The 21654-nt window shown below is 40.0% G+C and overlaps 1 protein-coding gene across 10 annotated transcripts in view; it reads right to left on the reverse strand.

The window, feature by feature from the left end:
* Positions 1–206: 206 nt before the first annotated feature.
* The window catches only part of MAGI2 (membrane associated guanylate kinase, WW and PDZ domain containing 2), a 755449-nt gene continuing 734001 nt past the window's right edge, over positions 207–21654 (reverse strand). For 7 of the 10 annotated variants that reach the window (XM_037389565.1, XM_037389568.1, XM_037389566.1 and 4 more), the window contains one exon: positions 207–3200. In XM_037389565.1, coding sequence (XP_037245462.1) covers positions 2398–3200 — 803 coding nt within the window. In that variant the 3' untranslated portion in view covers positions 207–2397. Of the gene's footprint in view, positions 3201–17664; positions 17776–21654 lie in introns of all 10 variants that reach the window. The other 3 variants (XM_037389571.1, XM_037389569.1, XM_037389570.1) reach the window with 2 other exon arrangements.

Raw genomic sequence — 21654 nt, forward strand, 5'->3', positions numbered from 1 at the left:
GTATAATCATAAACTGAACCCCTCTTTGGAGTAAGAGGGAAAAACGGAGCACTCCCTTTTTTATAACACAGTAGTTAATTATATATAAGAATATAATTATATATTCTACTTATATGCATGTCAGTGATTAATTCTCAGTGTAAAACTGAAGCCTATGATTCAAAATTAACACAGACTATGTACAATTGGAAAAAAAAAGATTTTTGGATATATATTTTATTTGACAGTGGTTTAGAATATCATACAGTAAACAAGATTTCTGTAAAAGTTAATTTATCCATAGTGGTGCGTTTCATAAAAATAGTTGCTCACTTACAGCCTTTCTGTGACTATTAATACATGGAATTATATTTATAGAGATAGAGCTGTACAGGGTAAATTCACAGCTAACACTACACAGAAATATTATTTGGAATGGGGTTTAGATGATGTGCTGTCTTCACAGGTTATCGATTATAGCTGCATAAAGCAATTACTGCACAAGGAGTAGCTGTGATCTGTGCAAATTAGAGTTTATGCAAGCATAATCTCAACTGTTTTTCAGATTTCATTGTTTGCTTTCTTTATACATAAAAATAAGATACTGGGACATGCATCTACACTACAGAAGCATTGTCCAAAATCAGATTCAAATAAATTAATGGCAAATTATATTGGATTCTAGTTCAGGGGATAAAGATTTTTTTTTTTCCCATTAAATAAGTTTTATAAACAGCTACATGGACTTGTGCTTTTTTAGAAATTATAAATGGGGTTTTCTTTCTAAAAAAAATTGTTTGAAAGCTGCAAAATCCTTGACTTGAGGCTTTTCAAATAATTGGACAGGAAGAAACATGCCTATAAATTTCTCAGTCCAGTGCAATGTTTAAGACATACAGTAATGTGCTAATTTCTTGGAAGAAAGCCAATCTCAATCTAATTTTTCAGCAGAGCATGTGAGGAACTAAGATTGTTAGAGAATAATAATTTTTTAAGTACAAATTTTTGACAGTACTTAGCTTTATGATTTTTTTTTAATTACCAATGTATTATTGCCCAGGATTTTGTTTTGATTTTGACAGACAAATAAGCATATGCACACTTACACAGACACACACACATCTTTTTGAAACAAGAAAATGACTGATTGACTGAACTTGGAGTTATTTCCTGTGAAGGCAGACTGGAATGTTTACCTGGCACTTAAGGCTTGAAATTCAAAACAGACAAGCAAGAAAGATAAAACTAAGACAAAAAAAAAAAAAAATGGAGGTAGGGAAGAAATGATAAAATGGAAACCATTTAACCATTTAAAAAATGGAAAGATATCGAATTTACTGAATGAGAACACCGACAAGTGTATTTCAGAAACCAGTCTAATTATTGTTAACATGTGCCTGGAAGGCACCTGCTCTGCCAGACTGAAGGGATGAAAGGTGAGAGTGTCCTAACTAAATGCAGATGGGCGTGAAACATAGCACTGTTGATAAGTGAAGCTATCATCTTCTGCAGGAAGGAAAGGCCTTTCCTTAAGGAAACTGCAGCTTTTTCTCTGTAGCACTCTTCCTTTCATTGCAAGGGCCTTGCAGACATCTGGGGTTTGAGCCTGACCAATTGGTTTGTGTGCTACCTCGCAGGATTTGGGGAACCTGTAATAAATCGCTTTTGAGAATAATTTGCAAATACAACTCCACCCTAACTCCTTTCCAATGTACAGAAACATGGTTTGTTCACAAAAATGGCAGTAGAAGTGGTATCGCAGAAACTAATCCACTGGATTCCCCACTCCTCCCGTGTCGCCCAGTGAACTATGCTACAGGGGACCACGTGGACTATCCCAAAGCATTAACAGTGGAGATGTGTCATGGGTGTACAGTTCCAAACGATGCTTCAAAGAAACCCTTTAACCCCTGTCTAGATATGTCGAGAACAATTTATTTACAACATTTTTAGCTCCATGAAACGATGCTTTCTCGGTTTCAGCTTGCTCCGTGCAGTTTTATTTAAGGCGATGTTCCAGTTTGTGATTGCTCTAACTTGTTCCAGTTTCTTGATAGAAAGTTTGAATGAAATCCAGGTCCTTCATGCAGTGGGAAAAAAATGCTAAAGCTACACTGCACTATCCTTCTCTGATGTACTGTCCTTCATATTGTTTTGGTTTCTTCCATAGCTGCCAAAGTCCCTAAAATGGATCTGGGACTTTAGGGTCAATTTTAAATCTCCATGTTGACTATATGCTTTTGAACTTATTAGATACTGTGCACATTGTCATGGAATTACACACGAATGTTTTCATTCCTCAATGCTTTGTGTATATGTGTGATAGTTAAAATAAATTAAAACAAACCAATGTGAGACAAAAACTAAGAAGAATGTTCTGCGTCAGTTTGAGACAGTTAGAGGGCAACAGTCCCTTGCTTATCTGCTCATGGCAGAAGTACCAGACTTCAGTACGCTAGGTAGCTTATCCGAGCCAGGGATTTTCCACGGCCCTGGGGAGACCGTTGCCTTTCGAACTGTGGTGTTGGTGCTGCGAGTGCTAATGGAGTGGAGATGTCCCTTCCTGGGGAACTCGCTGGGTTTCCCGTCAGGGTCCCTCTGGCTGTGGTCCATATCACTTCCAGGTGAGCTGCAGCGGTTGCTACTGTATGTCTTGGTAGCACCTGTATCGAGCTTGACATGGTCGGGTGCTGCAGCTGACTTCTTCTCACTGGTATTTGCAGATTTGTGATCTTCTCTTTTGCTAAGAGATCCTCCTCTCTTGCTTTCTGGCTTCCTCAGCCTCCCAAACTGTTCATCACTGGTTCCAGCACACACATGCTCTCTTGCACCAGCCTCGATTGTGGGAATGCTGTGTCCCACCACTTTGCTTTCTGAGGTGGGCCTGCCACCGTCAGTGGTCTTATTTTTACCTTCTGAATATCCTTTCCAAGAAGCTTCTTCATGCTTTGACCTGTCTACCTTTTTAGGACTTGCCGACCTTTCTCTTTGTTCTCCTAACCTTTTCTTTTTGTGACCATTCACTGAAAGCTCCTTTGGTTTCCTTACATCGTGTTCCCTCTTGATATCCCATGTTGGCTCTGGGCTTATCTGGTGAGAAGGGTCAGAGGGTGGGGCTATGTGTGATGAAGATAATGGTGAGATTATGTCGTCGAGGGAAAGAGCTACTTCCGACAGACCTGGGGAGGTGGCAGAGGGAGCACTCCAGGAGTTTGGTTCGTCTGTTGTAACAACAAAGAGAAGAGAGTTAGGGGTGTATTCAGCAGCACAGGGCGCGCATCACACAGGCATCTGTATTCCGAGCAACGCCAATACCCAAACCACGTATCAGGCTTCAACTCCTCCATCTTAGGTGGGGTGAAACTCCCAGTGGAGTCAAAGGGGAAGAAAACAAAACCAACCAACCACCTCCCTGCCAAAAGAAACCCAAACAAACAAAAAAACCCCCGAGTTCAGAGGAAGCAAGAACCGCAGGACTGGTAACCACAAACGCTAGAAACCCCGGTATTTTTTCATACAGATTCTGCTTTCCTCTGCTTGCATTAAATTATTCTTAAAATAATAAAGGCACGTGCTCATGAAATCAAATTGCCTCTTTTGTAGCTGTATAATGTATTTCTGGGCTAGGCAATATCAGCACTGTCTCTGAGGACAAATGAGAAGGACTTTCTGCCATCTATTAAACATGTCCCTACAAGCATATAATAATTGACAAGAATCTGTAGCTCAGATAAGTTCATCATTGAATTTTGTCTCATATTTTTCTAAACAGATATAATATTGCAGTGTTTATGGCCCCACAATTCTTACAGGATACTTAGAAAGCTCTGCCTTTATATCATAGCATCAGCTGCTGAGGAGCTTGGCTGTGCATTTTGAATTTTTCTCCTGGTTACTTGGCCTCAACACAATACGGTTGGATGGTGTAGATCCTGTTTAATTTAGCTAAACAGACATCTCTTTTGCTGAATCATGATGATTTTCCTAATCCATTGGTACAAACCAGAATATTCTGAGATGCCTTTCTCTTGCATACACGGTCCTCATTTTTTTTGATTAACGTTCCGGCAGACAATGAATCCATCATGACTAATGACAGCCTGACTCCTATTTTTACCCGTCTGCATTGAGGTTAGAGAAATCACTGAACTTGGCTAATGTCATTCCCTATTTAGCACCACTGCCTGGCTCTGAACGGTATGAGCAATAATCCGTCAGAGATGAAGGACTATCTCAGGAATCCATGGAAACGAGGTGGAACTCATCGTAAGAGCTGCATATTTCATGGGGGAGAAAATGTAACCTCCTAGCTGAAAAACAAGCATGGACTTCTGCAGGTCAGGACCACGACAGCAACTGTCTTTTAAAAGATACATTTATTTTTCTTAGTGCTCTGGCTGCTTTCAAATTATCATGAAGATGTACATCATCTCGAAAAATGGAATGGCTTTTACTGCCCAGCCCGGGATCTGCAGCTTGGTTCACTGAGACGGCACTTTTAAGTTAATAGCTTGATTGAGTGATTGCCGTCTTGCAGATAAAAATAGGGGAGACAATAGTGAGGTGGGTGACGTAAAGGGAGGGAGCAGCGTGCTTGGTTGAGGAGCTATTTATTTTCCCAGATGGTGTTTGTCATATGCTTTTGCATAATGAGCATATGTGTGGAGAGGATTAGCATTTGAGAGGGGTAGAAAGTACAAGTTCTGTGTAAGACAAATAAACTTTGAGCTGAGGATCTAAATGGGCTGAGGGTCTCAACTGAATTTATTTTTTTTTTTTAAATCACACTTTCTTACCCTCCAGTTAAGGCTGAGTAATGTACCATCTGCTCCCTGCTTGGCACTTGAGGAAGAAAAAATAAAAGAAAGCCTCATGCATGTAGAGTGATCAGCTTTTAAGAACTTGCCTCCAAAAAGCATCTGCTTCGATGGGCTTGTTCCTTACTTCTGCTCTTCAGTGCCGCCCCCCCAGTACAGGGCCACGGGCTGATGGGGGAGGCTCTTTTGAGATCTGAAATCCAGGGGATCCTATTTTGGTTAACACTTGAATCAGGGACGTTGCATGGGGTCCAAGTCGCTTTCTCTGTTTCTCTGAAACTGTCCTGGGACTCTGCTGGGCAGCATGGAGCTGCTTGTGTGCACCAGCAAGGTGCCTGAGCTCACACTAAACAAGCCACCTCGGGCCTTAGAGAATTAAGTTTGTGCTTTCTGCAGCGTTGTTACACCTCCCCAGGACAGGGGTGGTGCTGAGTGTTAGCCTGACTAACTATTTGCCTTAATTATGGTCGTCTTCCCCAGCTGTTCATGAGATGATTGTGTTTCACTGAGTGGCAGTGAGGAGCAGCGGGCCATTACCAGAGCTCTGAGGGCACCTGAAGTTAGAGAAATAGCTTGGGAAGTATCAGCTGGACACCAGTGGAAACATCAAATGGCCTGGAGAGGCAAGATGCTTTCCGCTAACAAGATTGCCTCTGTGCAAAATGTGCCACTATGCCCACATCAGCTGTTTCTCCTGCAGGAGGACAAGCCAGGTGGCCACCATTCAACACCAGGGTGACAAACACCTCTTGCGGTTCCTCTGAGGCACTAAGGGCGATATTGTACCGGTTATTTGTGAGACACTCAGGGGAGGACACCTGACGGTGAGTGGCCTGCTGTTTGATTCCCTAGAGAGAACTGATTTGTTAATGGACTGTTCCCCTAGATGATTTTTTTTTTCTTTTTCTATTTTCTTTCTTGGCGGGGAGGGAAAAATCAGCAAACGTTGCCATGAGAAATCGTAGTGCGTTAGAATCTACTTCATCAAAAGTGAACCAATGTATTTGTTACATGTGATTATATATAGATATCTGTAAACTAGGACGTGCAATACTATATGCATTACCAGATTTCTGCCTCTCCCCCAGAAAACCCTCAGGAAAAGACGACTTGGCCAACTAAGCCAGAGGACTTGTAGCCATAGCTTAAAGGGAAGGTTGGCTTGGGAGAAGCCCAGCTGGGCTGCAGTTTGCTTGATATGCAGTGCCTGGCTGCCCGGCTGGGGAGGCACCTATATAGGCTGTGTTTCCAGTGGCTGGGGGAAAAAGCTGCCCTGCAATGAAACTGTGTCATTGATATTCTGTGGCCATATAGTACTTGCAAGTAAGAACTTGACAAAATTACTTTCTATAAAGTTTAAGTACCATCAATTTGAGATAGCCAAAACCCAACCTAAACCACTTTTGCCTTCAGATGAAATGAGTCATCCTCAGCCTTGGTAGATGTTAATGTCAACAAGCCCTTGCTGCAGTATGTCACCGGCTAGTGAGGAGAATACTGATCTGAGGGCATTGGAACTGACTTTCTTCTAATGTTTGAACATTATGGGAAAAATACCAAAATTACTGGAGTAGAGCAAAGTGCAGTAATGTATGTAATTTGTTGCTCAAAAGAAAAACCTTTTAAAGAGCTGTGTTCAAGCCATAAGGGTTCATTTGGACTTGATCAACCAGCAGTAAAATGATTGCTTTTCCATAACAAATATAAACAGGAGGAAAATGCAAAATTTTATTCTGTAGAGCAACTAAACTAATGATTTCTCTTTTTTTGCTTATTCCGAGCTTGTAGCTGCATTTTGGAGAGAGTTATTAATACTTTCAAATACATTTTTTTCTGTCATTTCTAAGCTTTACATAAAACCTATGTGTTAATTGTGAACATAACCTGCTTTTACTGTCTGTTATTTCAAAGTATCTCAAAACATTTTGCAAACGTACTAAACCAGGCAGAGCATGATTTTACTTTTTTCTCCCCCCACCTCTGGGATGAACGGAAGACAGCATTTGTTTAATAGAGTGTGAACTACTAATGCCCAAACAATTTACAAGCAGAAGTGAAGGACACTGCATTCAGCTGAAACTGCTGGAGACATTTAGTGATGTAGTTTTAAATTTTTTTCTGACTTCATCACTATGGATATCCTTACAGTGGGAGAAATTGTTTTCCAAAGGTATACATCTCACTGAAGGCTACTAGATGCCTTCCTCCCTTCTTTGAAGGGAGAAAATTTCCCTTGACCTACTAATTTAGACAAGATAAACGAGCTGGGACCAGCACTATAATCTATCACTGTGGTGGCATTTGATTTGTGTAATTTAGTAGGTGTTTTCTGGGTGGCTTTTAGTTTCCACAAGCTACTGTCATGCAGGTTGGCGGCACTTCTCCATGGAATGTGTAAGAGTGACTCACCTACAACCTGTTTTGCATAACTCCCAGGCAAGGAGCAAATTGCTAACTGAGTAAGAGACACCACAGACACTTGAGTGTGTAGGAGGACAAGTAGGAGATGAAAGCCATTTTGGAGGACGAGTGACAAGGGGAAAACATCAGGAGCAGAAGTTCTCTGTCTAAATGTTTTTTTGTTTGAGGTAGAACTGCCATTTACGTGAATTGTTGGCTTTGCTACATCAGCTTACACACGTTCAATGGAGTGGAAATGAGGGTACTACTCTCATGTGTCTACTTGCTCTTACAAAGCCTAGTCTTCCACCTGGATCCAGTGCTTGCTGATGGCTGACACCTGAACCACCAGCAAATGAAACCTGGCTTTACTGCTAATGGAGAAGAAGGATCTGCCTGTCTTTCTGAGCGCTGCCTAGGTACTAAGTCAGGGGAAAGAGCTCAGCCTACTGATACATTTAATTTCCTGCAACGCTCGTGTTTTCTTTACAGGTTGCCCTTGTAAGGGTCTGTCAAGTCTAGTCTCGCTGTGCTTATCTGCTCTGCCAAGATCTCAGGTCATGAGAGGTTAGACCTTGGATTTGTGACTAGGTTCTCCTTTCGCATCCAAACATTTTAAATAATAATGTGGGATTTTTCATCAGATAAAATTAACCATAAAGTACTAATATTAATTTAGTTTATATTTAGTAGTAATGTGAAGAGTAAAAAAGGCTTCACATTTTATTACTTAAGTACAATAAAATCTCAATGCCTTTTTAATTTACAAATTATGTGAAAAATGAACATTATATTAAAGCTTTGAGCACTTTCAGTAGTCTGAATTAAACATTTCCTGAAACGTCTAAGCAGCTGTTTTCATATCTTCCGAGAACTATTATCCTAGGGAATCAAAGAGTTTTTGATTAAATAAAAAATATGGTGCTTTATTTCCCCCCCTACTTTTTTCTGAAATTACGTATTGCCAGAAGGTGGCAAACAGTTCTTACAGATGCTGCTAATAACAAAAATGGGACAAATTGTCCCCTGGTGAGTATTCACTAATGTTGGCAGTGTTACACCAGGAATGCATTTGGCTCTTTCTCATTATAGCTTGACATGTCTGTGATGTTCCTGATTGCATTGGTCTCCTGCAGCTTGTCTTTAATGCTCTCTAAGGAGGGATATTTCAGAATATTTAAAGAATCTTTAATCTTTCATCCTGGAGCCTCCACAACCCAGGCATGCAGCACCCTTTGTCTCCTGAAATAAATGATTCTCTGAGGTTTTGATGGTTAGAAAAGCTCTTGGTACCTTCTGTCCAGCTGTCAGCCTCATGCAAACGTGACATGCTATTGTCACCCTTTTCCCCAGCCTCTCCTGGAAAGTGAGTGGCAAGGGGCTCTGCCTCCACCTTACAGGCTCCTTCTACTTCTGGCTATAAACTTGCACTTCTTGTTAAGTATTCAACAGTGCCATGCAAATACTTTCTCACAAATTACACTTTCTTGGCACAAAATTGCACTTTGATTGGCTCCCCTTCCACTGCATTTATCCACGTTCAGATCCCTAGACACCAACAGCTCTGGAAATAAACGTCAATGGATTTAGGCTCCTTCTGCTGTGATGTGGCCCTTTCTTTGCTCAGTCACCACGGCCACATGCAGGTGGGATAGCCTTTTCATCGTTAGCACTGCCCTTATGATTTTTTTTTTAAGCTATGATAGCAGTGTGCTATAGGTGAAAAATGTTGACCCTGTGTACAGAAATGATATACATGCCATATACATTTACAAAAATAAATCCAGGCTATACTCAGACATTTTGGCATCTGAACTACTTTTCCATTCTTACTCATGCAGTTAAGTGATCTGTTTGGTACTGTGAAGTCTTTTTTCTGATGCAATGAAAAACTAATCTAATTTCTTGCTATCTTAATTTACCCACATTCATTATACTGCTTGCCTGTTTGTACTTGGTATTGTCACGGTGACTCTGACTGTTTAGAGTAGCCTGTAAATGTAACTTTGCTTAAGAGTGGAATTTTCCTGCTTTCTAGTATAATTTGGTTTTTTGGCTTTGCACATTTGTTTTCGCAAAGGTTGAGGATGGTTGGTCAGGGTAACCAGAGTGAGTTAGCAAAGTCATGAAACATTACAGGAAAACAAACACGCATCTGAGAGTCCCTGCATCTTTTACTTCTGAATTTGGTACTTTGCATTTTCAGAAAAGTAGAATGATTAGTTAAGAAGGACTGATGTTTGGAGTGTGAAACAATGGCAAGCCTAGTCTCTCTGTCACCAAAGTCATTGTGCATTTCTATTTTTGTCACTGGTCTAATATTGGAAAAGGGGAGCACTACTGGGAGCTATTGGTGGCAGGCCTTCTGCATGTATCTGCAAGAACTGAAGAGATGTGACTGTAAAGGAGGGTAAGTGAGGAACTTCTCTGTAAACTTCAAACATTTAATTTTCATCCAGAAAATTCAGTCATTGACCTATTCCAATGACCAGGAAGCACAGCTCTACTTCCTATTTTATTCAGTTCCCAGTGCCATCGATACTCTGATGCTCTCAGAGTACTCTTTTCATGTTACTAATCATTACTGATGAGCTACAATTTAGTTCCTTTGGGTTCATTATATCCATCTTCCATTGCATACTTAACCTAGATATTATGGAAGACTCCTGAAATACTTTTACAGCAGAGATGGTGTCATAGAGTCCTTGCAAGGGCCGTCTGATGAGACTTTGAATGATCTTATGTCAGGTAATGTTCACTTTCATCACCATTTCTCTATTCTGTATGGAGGTTTGTTAGAAAAAGTGCTTTCATGTCCAGAGATCTAATTTGAGAATTATTGAAATGCACTTCAGAAAGAGCAGATTGTTAGTTACGCTTGGAAGACCAAATCTGCAGAAGCGCAGGAGATGATATCGCTTGGTTTTGGAGTTAAGGGAACAGAGAGAAAGGGAAAATTTAAACTTGGGGCAGAGAGGGCAAAACTGTATATTGCAAGGGAAAAAATTAAAAAACCCTTTAGAAAAATGCTGAACGCTTTCTTGAAACAAGAGATTCACACACATTGATTTGTGTTGGCTTTAATCTGTAGAAAGTACTATGGATGAAAGCACTTTTCAATTTTTGATGTAATGTATTCTTTAAAAATGGTTAACAAAGAGACATGGGAAGTGACTGATCTGACTTGAAGAGTTCCTATTCTTATTCTGCATTGTTCCTGATCCTATGCTATACCCAGTGCATCCTCGTAAATCCCTTCCCCTCAGTTAGCTGTTTAATTATGGCACTGCTTCACCACTATTTTACTGTCCTAATCACTTGAGATAATAATTTAATAGCCTTACAGAGTCAGAGAGAGGTGTCTCAGAAGACCTCTGGAAATACATGTCTGCTCTTCTGTTGAATGTGTGCACGACCAGTGTTGGGGACCTCCTTCCAGAAGCCCTTTTGAAGGCTGGGTATCAAAGCTGGACGGGTGGACACAGAGATCTACACTCACCGCCCCACAGCAGGCCCATTTTAGCAAGCACAGGTCACTGCAAGTAGCCTGAGACCTTTCAGGTTAATACGGGAGATAACTAATGAATGCAGAAGCAGTCCGAGTTTCTGCCCTGGAGAGCAGGTGAACTGGATTGTCTCCAGGACTTGGATGTTCTTGGGGTGCTGCTTTAGTCCTCTCCTGGTTACCCTGCCATTGTTCACCCTTAAATACGAATCACTGGCATAAGCTATTCACTAGGATTTTGTAATAATGCCTAAGCTCTGCATCATTTGGCACTCTCCAGCGTCAGTCACATCTTACAACAGGACTGACAAAATTTTAACACTGCCCTTAAAAGAGCAAGAATAAAAAAGGGTAATTTTTCTATGCAGCAAAAAACTACTTAAAGTCCAGAACGGGAGAGGGGAAAAATAACCAAAATCCACACTTAAAACAGGTTATATTTCAGACCTGGAAAAGGTAAATTGATTTAGTAAATCAGTTTACTAATTTACTGTAATAGTCCTCTGGCTATCTTAAGGTCAGATGATTATGAGTACAAATTTATCACTCATTTTAGCTTATTCAGTAGATATGCATCTAGTAAACAGTCTTATCCATAATATTTAAACCAATTATCATGATCACTAATCTAAATGAACGTGGTAAATTTGATTTTTCCTTGAATCAAGTTAATGTATCTGCATAAATGTTACAGGATTACTTACTAATAATGTAAACATCTGAAATGTACAGTGCTTTTATCCTCCACAGCGAGCTCCTCACTGCTGCCTCAGTGCTAAGTCTACGGACACCCTAAGCACTGGTCTTGAGTGACGTTGCTCTAACCACACATGAGCTTTCACCAGGTCCTCCAGGCAGTTTGGTACCCTTTTTGAAGTGTTGAGCACCTCGCATTATCTATCAGATCAGAGCTACTTAGGCAAAAGGACCTTCAGTAAAGAAGGTTTTATTTTTCCTGTGTGGTCAGGCAGTAAAGTAGAAGCTGCAGAAACCTCAGTTCTCTTCCAGAGCCATGCTGGAGCTGGAAAATCTACACTGCAACTTACTGTATAATGAAAAAAGATAATGACTTTAAAATTAGTTTTTATTAATAGAATTAAACCACATTAAGTCATAAAAGGTGTTCATAAATATGTTAATAGAATGTGTGGTATTAATGAAAAACATTCTGCAGAGACTGAATAATTTAAGAGTTGGATATTACACACTTAATTAAACTTAAATATTAAAATTATTAATTGTCACAGCTAAAATGGGCATTAACAGTCAGCATCACATCCTGTCTGATCAATAAATAGCTGTCATTATTAAAGGTATGTAGATAATATATAAAATGTATTTAATAAGTGAGGAATTCAGAGCATTTTGGCTGCATATGAAATTCCCCTAGAAAGTTGTTTCTGGCAGGCGCCAAGTGTTGGCGGTTCTCACTTAAGATCTCAGCAGGATCTTAAGCAAAACACATAACTTGGTTGGAATGCATCCTTATTTACAAAGCTCATGAATAAGTAATCCCATCCTGCTTAGGGCAGAAGCTGTAGAATTAGTTTAGTCTCTCTTTAGCAAACTCTTTTCAGACTGGAGGCTGCTGGGCACTGAAGGTGCAGCACTGACCCTGGGACCACGCTTACTGTGGGGGATGTTGTGGGTACCCAGTATCTTTTGGATGCTGAGACAATTTTCTCTAAAATCTGTATAATGAGAAGTGCACGAATGAATGAATGTCACATTGTAATATTCAGCTCCTAATGAGTAAACACAAACTACATGTTGTTAGAAAACCCAGATGTTTAAAATTCAGGGTTGCATATGTGTTGCTGTAGCTCAACAAAATACAACATGCTCTAAGGTCATGTTTGTTAAGCGTTGCCTGGAGAGTGACAGTTACATCATATTGTCAAAGTGAAAAAAATGCATTTCATTTTCTGAGGGATTTTTTTTTTCCAAGCAAGGAGTAACAAGCTGTAAGAAATCTGACAGGGGCCGTGAGCTCTGCTAACCTCTCCCTGTGGTCGGGTCACAAAGCAGCAGCCGGGAATTGCACCAAGGGATGGCAGAGCGAGAAGAGCAGAGGCGGGATCAACTGCAAGTCCCTCTACGGACAACGCTTGCCTTCTCCTCTCTAACGGTTAGAATAACAGCTTTTTTATGTCATTCTCTATGTGATCATTTAGACTTATCGAATTTCTGATGCCAACGATGAGGGTCATAAAAGGCCCTGTTAGTTTAATTTAGTCTTGGGTATCATAGCTCAGGCTGCTGGAAGACTTTTCTGATACAACTTGATTGCTTCTTGTTGTACTTTTGCATCATTTTTTTGTACTTTCATGGCTGTGCTTTTGTCCCTAAAAGAGCTGATGGCTGTTTATGGATTCTTCTAAGCAAGCTAAAAAGCCAGAATTTTTACACCTGAATAATCACAGATCAATTAAAAGATCACATACATAAGTTCAAAGCCATGATATCCGAAGTTCAGCTGATATTCTTGGAGATGGAGCCTTTGCTTGTAGGTGTGCAGATAAAATATTCTTGTTCATGTCACGCCAGAGGAGGACACACAATAGTTTCCACGTCCTTCTAAAGGGTATGAAGCGTGACCTCAAACCACAATTTACTTAGAAATATAAGAGTGGCTCTGCTCTCCTATGGAGAAATGCACGCCATTGCAGAAAACCGACTGTGCTGAAGAGATTGTCAAGCACTGGAACAGGCTGCCAAGGGAAGTGGTGGAGTCACTGTCCCTGGAACTATTTAAAAGATGTGTAGATGTGGTGTTTAGGGACATGGTTCAGTGATGGACTTGGCAGTGATAGGTTAATGGTTGGACTGGATGATCTTAAAGATCTTTTTCCAACCTAAATTATTCTACAATTCTACGTGGAACTGGTTTTAGATCCCTTAGAGCCTAGCCATTGAAGCGGTTATTGCACAGCCTTCGTGGTGAGAATTACTGGGACAGGCTACAGGAATAATGGTTTGTGCCTTCATACTGTTCCCTTTGATCTGTAGGTCTATACTGCACGGATACCACCATCACAGATGTGTAGGGAAGCTAACGCTGTTTAAGAACAAGTTGGAGCGATGCAGTCTTGCCATCAACTGGGGAACCATTGCAAATTTGCAAATGAGAAGGACTGCAAAATGAGCGGCAGGAGAGGGATTTTATGGGCTGGTACACTGCAACAGCAGGAGACTGTGCTTAATCCTATGGTTACTGAACTCCCAGATTTCCTATTTATCCGGATTGTATGAAGAAATGAAAAACTGATGCTGTGGAGACAGAGGGATGGCTGCGTTCTTTCAGGCCCTGTCTTTTGGGTGCTCGTCTTCTAATATTGTCAAGTGGATGGAAATACAGGAAGCCACAAAAAAAAGTTAGAAAAAGTTTTGTGGGTGGAACTTTCCCTCCTTGGGCTGGTAAGTCTGCTTGCTGGTTTACGTGAACAAAACCAGGGACAATGTTTGTTCATCTGTTTTATTCACTGTAGTTTAGCTGTAATTATCTACACTTTACACCATATTAGTAAATCTACTCGAGAATATTATATTATGATAATTAAGCCTTAGTAATAAGAGAACTTGCTCAACAGCCTTATTACTAAATATTTGCTCAGATGTGGGAGGACACTGCCAATTTTGGTGTGGATTAGAATGCGTGCGGATTAGTAAGGTTCTGCTTTAATAATAACATTGAGTAGTCGACTAGGAATTTTAATCTTTAAAGTGCTTTTCAAGCATTAAATAATTAATCCCCATAACACTCCCATGAGATATGTAAGTAAATATTACTATCCCTGTTATACAGATGGGAAAGTGTGGGTTAGGGAATTCAGCTGGACTGGCCAAGGCCACTGGGAGTGTAATTGCAAGGCAATGTTTAGGACTATGGAAAGGACTCAGTATTTTGCATTTAAAAAGTAAGGAAAAGGTCTCACTTCCCTGAAGCTCAAAAACATTGCCACAAACCTGAAAAAGTCTTCTCCTGTGTCCCTACTTTCTTTCAAAACTGTGTTTTCTATTGCTATATCAAAGGATACCTATGTAAAAGGTCTACATATCTTTTAAAATAGAAATTTGCTGTAAGACAGAAATAACTATACATACCCACATATACATACACTTAGACTGTTATTTAACAGAAGGATGTTCTACTTTCCTGCCAGCTGCTACATATTTATTAAATACTAAAGACATGTTTGTAAAACAAATTTTAATATTCAATTTTGTCCTTGAATAGTTTTTACCCATAGCAATAAAACAGCTAGAACCTTTGGGAGCCCATATTCAAATTGCCTGATGGTTTTAGACCAATTTTATTAACCACTATATTGATTCATTTTATCAGGTTTTTTTGTCTGTCTTTTTTTTTTTTTTTTTTTACACACCACAGGTTCCTGAAATTAAGTCGGTATTGCTAGAAATAAGAAAGTGGTGTTAGATATGCAGCAGGAATATGAATGAATGTTTGCTATTCCACCAAGGTGGTCACAAAAAGAAAGGGCACTTTTCCAAAATGACTATTGATTTTTGCACTCACAGCAGATGAATGATACATGGGGTGGTTCAAGTTTCAAATAACACCCAACCTCAGCTCTAGAGAGTTATAAAATAAGCATTAAAAATAGGATGAATTGGATTATCTGATCAGTAGTCTGAACAGGTAGGAGTATCTAGCTTAAATGTACAGGCCAAGATGCTTTTAGACATTTATTAGACACACATAAGAACTTCAGACATAGTAACAGAGTTACGAAAAAAGTTTCTGAAGGATTTAACTGTATTCAGTCAATAAAACCACAGTAAAAGCTCCCAATTTTTCATCTATTACTACAAATATAAATGCAGCGGTCACTAGTAAGGGCTACCAAACCCACGGTGCAAGGAAGCACAGGCACGTATCTCTTGATCTGGATGTACTTTCTAAACCACCTTCTAGCATCTGCACCTCTGTCTATCTTCAAGTAAGCCTGCTGATCATCTTCTGTAAGTGATTATTTATACAAAATGGAACAATTCCTGTGGGAGAAATGCAGACTCATAACAGACTGCACTACAACGCTCTGGTAGGGGTCTCTCCTAAGGCATGCTAGAATGGTCAATATACCTGTTCTACATCAGGAAATTTGACTTATATCCTTGGTTAGTGCTCTAATGAATGGTAGCACAGCCACAATTTTGGTGGGGAAAAGCCCCATTGCAAAAACCGGCTTTTTAGGAAAATCCTTCCCCTCAAAACTCTTTCATTAAAACCACCTGAAATGGAAACGTTGTATAACACATATATTTTCATTTGATGTGATGCTATTTTTTTATCAATCAGGTATTTCAGTTTTGGTGTTGACCCAAACTAAATTGCTTTTGATTTTCTGGATATATTTCACTGGGAAAAAAAAATCTGTCCTAACACTTCCTGCCAAGTAAATAATCAGAACCATTCACAGCTGAGTGACTGTGCAAAACTAACTGTTGCTGTATTTATAGAGAATTTATTTTTCTACTTATTTCAGGAAAAAAGGCTTATTTCCTTTGTCCATTATGCTATAGGAGGGGAAATGAAGATGATGCATAGAAAGCTGTGGTTATAAATATACTAACACTTGTAGTGGAACTGCAGTTCACTGAACTTCCTATGCTTGACAATTGGGACTTCAAAATGGCCCTAATGTCAGCCTGGATTTTTAACCTCATGATCTCTCTGGACTACTATAAGTGAAGAACAAAGCAGAAGAAAGGTGAGAATACAAGGAATGATCAATTCAGATTTCTAGACAATGCAGGAACTTCTTTGTTGCTAGGAGGTCTCCAATGATGACATAAATGCTTGAACCGCACAGGTACTGTTTTTAGCACAGTACTGTTTTTAGCCTCTAGATGGGTCCAGCTCTGCACTTGCAATGTATAGGGACAGGCCTGTGTTCAAAAAGTTCTTGTTTATAGACACAAATTGGAAATGAGCTGTAACTGGAAACACATGCAAGCAATTGATTAAACTACCCAGATTTGCACGCAGAAGACTGATAAGTTAAGCATAGCTTAGTGCCTGGGTGCTGGAGGCAGGAATTCTGTGGGCGTCACACTGGAGGAGCTGCTCAAAGCTCAAAGGCTAGCAGGATACCTTTGGGTATAAACTCCCTATTTCCAATTTGTGTACTTCAATAGTGTGAGACTGGCCTTATAATTTTAGCAAATAAACTACATTGTGCAAAGTCAACAGCAGACAGGCTGAATGCATCTGAATGCTTCTTCATTTTCTGTGATGACAGCAATCAATAAAAAAATAGGAAAAATAAGCTTTTCTTTTCCTTTGCTTTCCAGGTATCATTTCTGAGCCATGAATCTGTATTACAAATTTGATGTATCTGAACAATCTGTGCAGTTGGATCTGATTTATGTAGAAAATAGCACTTTGCACTTGATTTCAAGCTATGTGTAAATTCAGGGTAACCGCTGGGTTTAAAAAACGATTATTGCCTTACAGCATGTTCCAAAAAGTCTTCAATTTTACATTAGTTATTTCTTCAAGAGGCTGCATATAAATACTCTTTAAAATCAGCACCTAACTTCCACCTTCACATTACTAATATTTTTGCAAGACAAGTGCCGTAAGAAGGTGGGAAAATACAGCTTTGATTCTCAAAATTTTAAGGTTTTCTAACAGAAAAGTCATATTAAGGGGATAAACTTTTGTCACGAGGAAAAGCAGATATATAGCAGACCTATGGCTGCGTTTCTTGCACTAGCAGCAGTGTAACATGAAGAACCAGTTATCTGGGATATTAAAAGAGATTTGTAAAATGCATAGCTGCTTTGACAGATATCTAAGACCATCAGTTATGAGAGAAAAGCTGAATACTGCAGAAACTATTAAGTGAGCTAGCATGTAAGAAAAAAGTTGGAAAAGACTATTAACAGTTGTAAGAAATGAAAGCGTATTAGAAAGATAAACATGCAGAGTTTACAAACCGTGTCTTTAGGGTGGCCCAATAAGTAGAAATATGGGGACCCATGCTTGTCACTTTTCATGCACATGGAGAGACTGGAAGGTACCATTCCTAAAGGAAGGGGAGGAACAGCCTAGGACCAATCATTAGAATTAACAGAACCAGTGACATACAAATATTTTACTATTGTTAGAGCAGAGAATTCTTAGTAAGTTTAGAACAACTGAGTAAAAAGCTTATATGTAAACAGGAAAGAAGTATTTCTGTAAAGCTAAGACAAGTAAGCATGCTGTAAGTCTAAATATTAGTGGATGACTGAAACTACTGGGCATATATATTCAGAACATAGATTCATCTGGACTATGGATGTGGAGTACATCTTGAGGTGCTTTCTGAAGGAGTCATAACAAATCAAAAGCAAAAGGTTTAATGCATTTCAGAACTGTTCTGATTTATTTGTTTGAAAAATCCTTGTATTGGTATCAACTCTGACATTTTCTGGTTTTGTTGGTAAGGTAGTGCTGAAACATGAGCAGAGAGTTTCTTCCAGGCTCTTCAAAAATACCTTACTGCTAAATAACTTGCAGCTTTTATTTGTTAACCAGCAATTATTTTGTGCATACTGAAAGCTTATCTTTTGCATAAAGAACTCTTCCTCCCTTAAATATCAAAAACTGAATCTAAAGTCTCGTTCTGTAACACTACCTGAATGTCATGAACCCACAGGGTGAGTTTTGTATGTAATTTAGCATCATGTGAAGCAACAGAAATTCCAGAAATGCAAAATGCAACCCCAGGACATGTCTTTTAATGAAGTCAAGCAAGATGGGGAAGGGAAGGAAAGATCCACCATTGTGTAAATCCATAAAGCACCAACCAGCCCTGTAACACAGCTTCCTTATTCATCAGACCTCACTGATTCTGGTTCTCATGGCTCTGTGTGTGTTAGCACCACACCGTGACCTAGCACGCTCAGGGCCAGACCCAGGTTTCCAAGACAGGGCAATGGAAAAGTTTTCCATAATCTCAGGACGCATGGGCTGTAGTATCTAAAACTTACAACATTCTACAGGAGCTCTTTAGCAACTTAAAGCTAAGTGAAAGCACTGGAACAGGCTGCCCATGAAGGTGGTGGAATCACCACCCCTGGAGGTGTTTAAAAAACATGTAGATGCGGTGCTTAGGGACATGGTTTAGTGGTGGAGTTGGCAGTGCTGGGTTAACAGTTGGACTTGATGATCTCAGGGATCTTTTCCAACCTGAATGATTCTATGAAAAAATACCGAACTTGATAAAAACGATGATTCTGAAGTCCTGCTGTGGAAGCAGGAGGGGAAACATGTTAGCTTTCTTCTAGATGTTCCTCACAGGTGAAATCCAGTGTTTCCACTCCCTTTGCAGTGCCAGATGGAAAGCATCTGGGGCAGGAGGCTGTGCCTTGCTGGTGGGATGGAGACCATCCACAAGTGTTAACTGTGCCTCTGCCTCCTCCACCTTTATGCCCTGTTTGCAATTATTTGGTTATAAGACCCAGTGCTCTCAGGTCCTTCTAGGAACATACATATTTTAAGGTAGCTTTGAGTAACAGAAGCTCCTGTTGGGAAAGGCTAAGAGTAGTACGCCAGAAGCAAGCCGACAGGACTACTGGGACTGCAAACGAAACATCCCAGGCTTTCCTAGGGACCTTCTTCCACAAATAATTGCAGAAAACTGTGGTTGTTCTCAGAGAAAACTGTAGCTTCCTGGGGCTGATCCATCATTAGAATTTACTTGCCTCATGCAAAACTCCTTGCTAGATGGAGAGGCTGTGATTTGTTAGGTTTACTTCATCTTTAATGTTACTATTTTGCAATTTTGTGAACAGTTTCCCTGTGTTTTGCCTATAGGGATGCTGCTTCATTCCAACGTTCGGCTGTGCAATGTACATGTCTTTCTGGTGGTGTTTATACAGCTATGGCTAAGCCTGAAATACATAAGCATCTGTAATGAGGTTCCCACAGTGTGAGCGACAGATCTTCTGAAGTGCTGTGCACCCAGTAGCTCCTGCTGAAGTCAATAACCTTTTAGGCAGACGCAGCCACTGCAAGAAAAATCTTGGTCTGTCATCTTATTCAAATTGTATTTTATGCCGGTCTGAGGAGTGCTCAGTGCTACAGCGATGACGTGAGTTTTGTGTCCTGTGGCATGTACGGAACCACACAGTCCCCCCAGCCAGGCTCCCCATGCATTAAGTGCACTTCAGGAGCAGGATTCCCAGCAGTACTTCTAGTCTTTTTTGCGCAGTAATATGATTTCTTACTCTGACTTGGTTCTTTGGAGAATGTGGTTGGCAGACTGTTTCCTATGAAACATCACACTGATGTTCTTCGGGTTTGGATGCGCTGTGATAATTCACCTTCAGTGGAAGCACAGCTCCTCTGGCTAGTCTTAGCCTCAGCAAACATGTTCTGAGATGCTGAGTGATAGAACTTCTGTTTTCTAAGCTTCTTTTGCTGCACCCTGCCGGGAAATCAGCTATCGTTTTGGAGCATTAATCATATCCATGTGCCTTCCCACGAATTCTGATGCTACCATGCATGCTACAAGGGGATTTCTCCCTATGATGTGCTCTGGGATCTTTGGCATTTGTTTTCAAGCAAAATCAGCAGCTGGAGTTGAGGTAAATGATGCATTTGCAACACACTTCATTTTTTCCCCTCGGTTTGAATAGTGCTTCAGCCCAGCCAGAATTTTCTTAGATGTGCTTGCAGGGACAGATTTCCAGGGAGCATAAACTGACATAACTCATTCATGAGATTTACATCCTCCTAAGGAGCTTGTTCTTTGCTTCTTCATTGAGCGCTTTCTTCTTTTCAATACCCATTCTTTTCTTTTGCAGATCACTTTCTTACCATTGATGGTTTTTCCTTAACACTGCTTTTACTGGTGTCAATCACATCACCATTCAAACACTGATAGTTCTTGCACTTAAATGTACACCGCCATATTTTGTACTAACAGAAACATGGCTCTAGAATTTAAAAAGCATTGATTATATTGCACAAGGGAAATAAAAAAGTTGAAGACTGAAAGATGCTGTGTGACAGATTTTGGCTGGTTGGTTGAGTTGTTCTAGGTAATCTTCCTTCTTTTTAACACTATGAGTCTGAATGCCACTGCTGTTGGAAAGGTCTTTTAACACAGCGTTACTACAACTCACTTGGGAAGTCCCTGACCATTTTTCTTGACAGAGAATGAGAGAGAATATCCAGGAGAGGACCCTGGTACACTTGCTCTGTTTTTATATTTCTCCCTAGGCTTCTGCTGCACACCACCGTTGCAATCCAGATACCAGCTCAGTCCTCCAGCCTTGCATTTTTACACTCGACTAAGTCTTACTTCCCACTGATGGTCTCCAGAGCTGAGCCCTGGTGAGAATAAGAAATATTTCTGACAGGTACTTGCAAAAAGAAAAAAAAAAGAGAGAAAAAAAGGCTGATTATTTCAGTAAAAAAAGCTCCAATTACTCTTGCTACATCTCAACTGTGCAATTCTGGTGGGAAGAAGAAGGAACTACTAAATATTGACTAGTTTATCTGCTGTCCTCAGGATCTCTTTGTCCTCAAGCTTACTGTCACAATCTTCTCTGTGTTCAGTTTTCCATTATTCGCAATGGATATTCTTTCTGGCTTCTCTGTTAATACTCTGACCGACGTTCTTTGTGGCACAATGACTTACCCTTGAGATGTGGCCTTCTCAAGACTTGCCCTCTGGTTTTAATAATTTCTGTTAATTTCTGTTTTTAACTTCCTAAGCAGGCTGCTGTTGCTTTTTATGTGCACCTTATATTTGTTCTTAGAGTATTTCTTATTGCTTTGGGAAATGACCTATGAAGGACTTTAATATCTCAGCTAATTTCAACAGGCATCTTATTTTGCTTCCATTCTGCCCACAGACTGGATTCAGCACTAACATTTCTCTGCCTGCATAATGCACATATTAAGAATTGCAGAAATGTGGATGATATCCTTCG

Source organism: Falco rusticolus, chromosome 5, assembly GCF_015220075.1.
Source record: "Falco rusticolus isolate bFalRus1 chromosome 5, bFalRus1.pri, whole genome shotgun sequence".
NCBI lineage: Eukaryota > Metazoa > Chordata > Aves > Falconiformes > Falconidae > Falco > Falco rusticolus.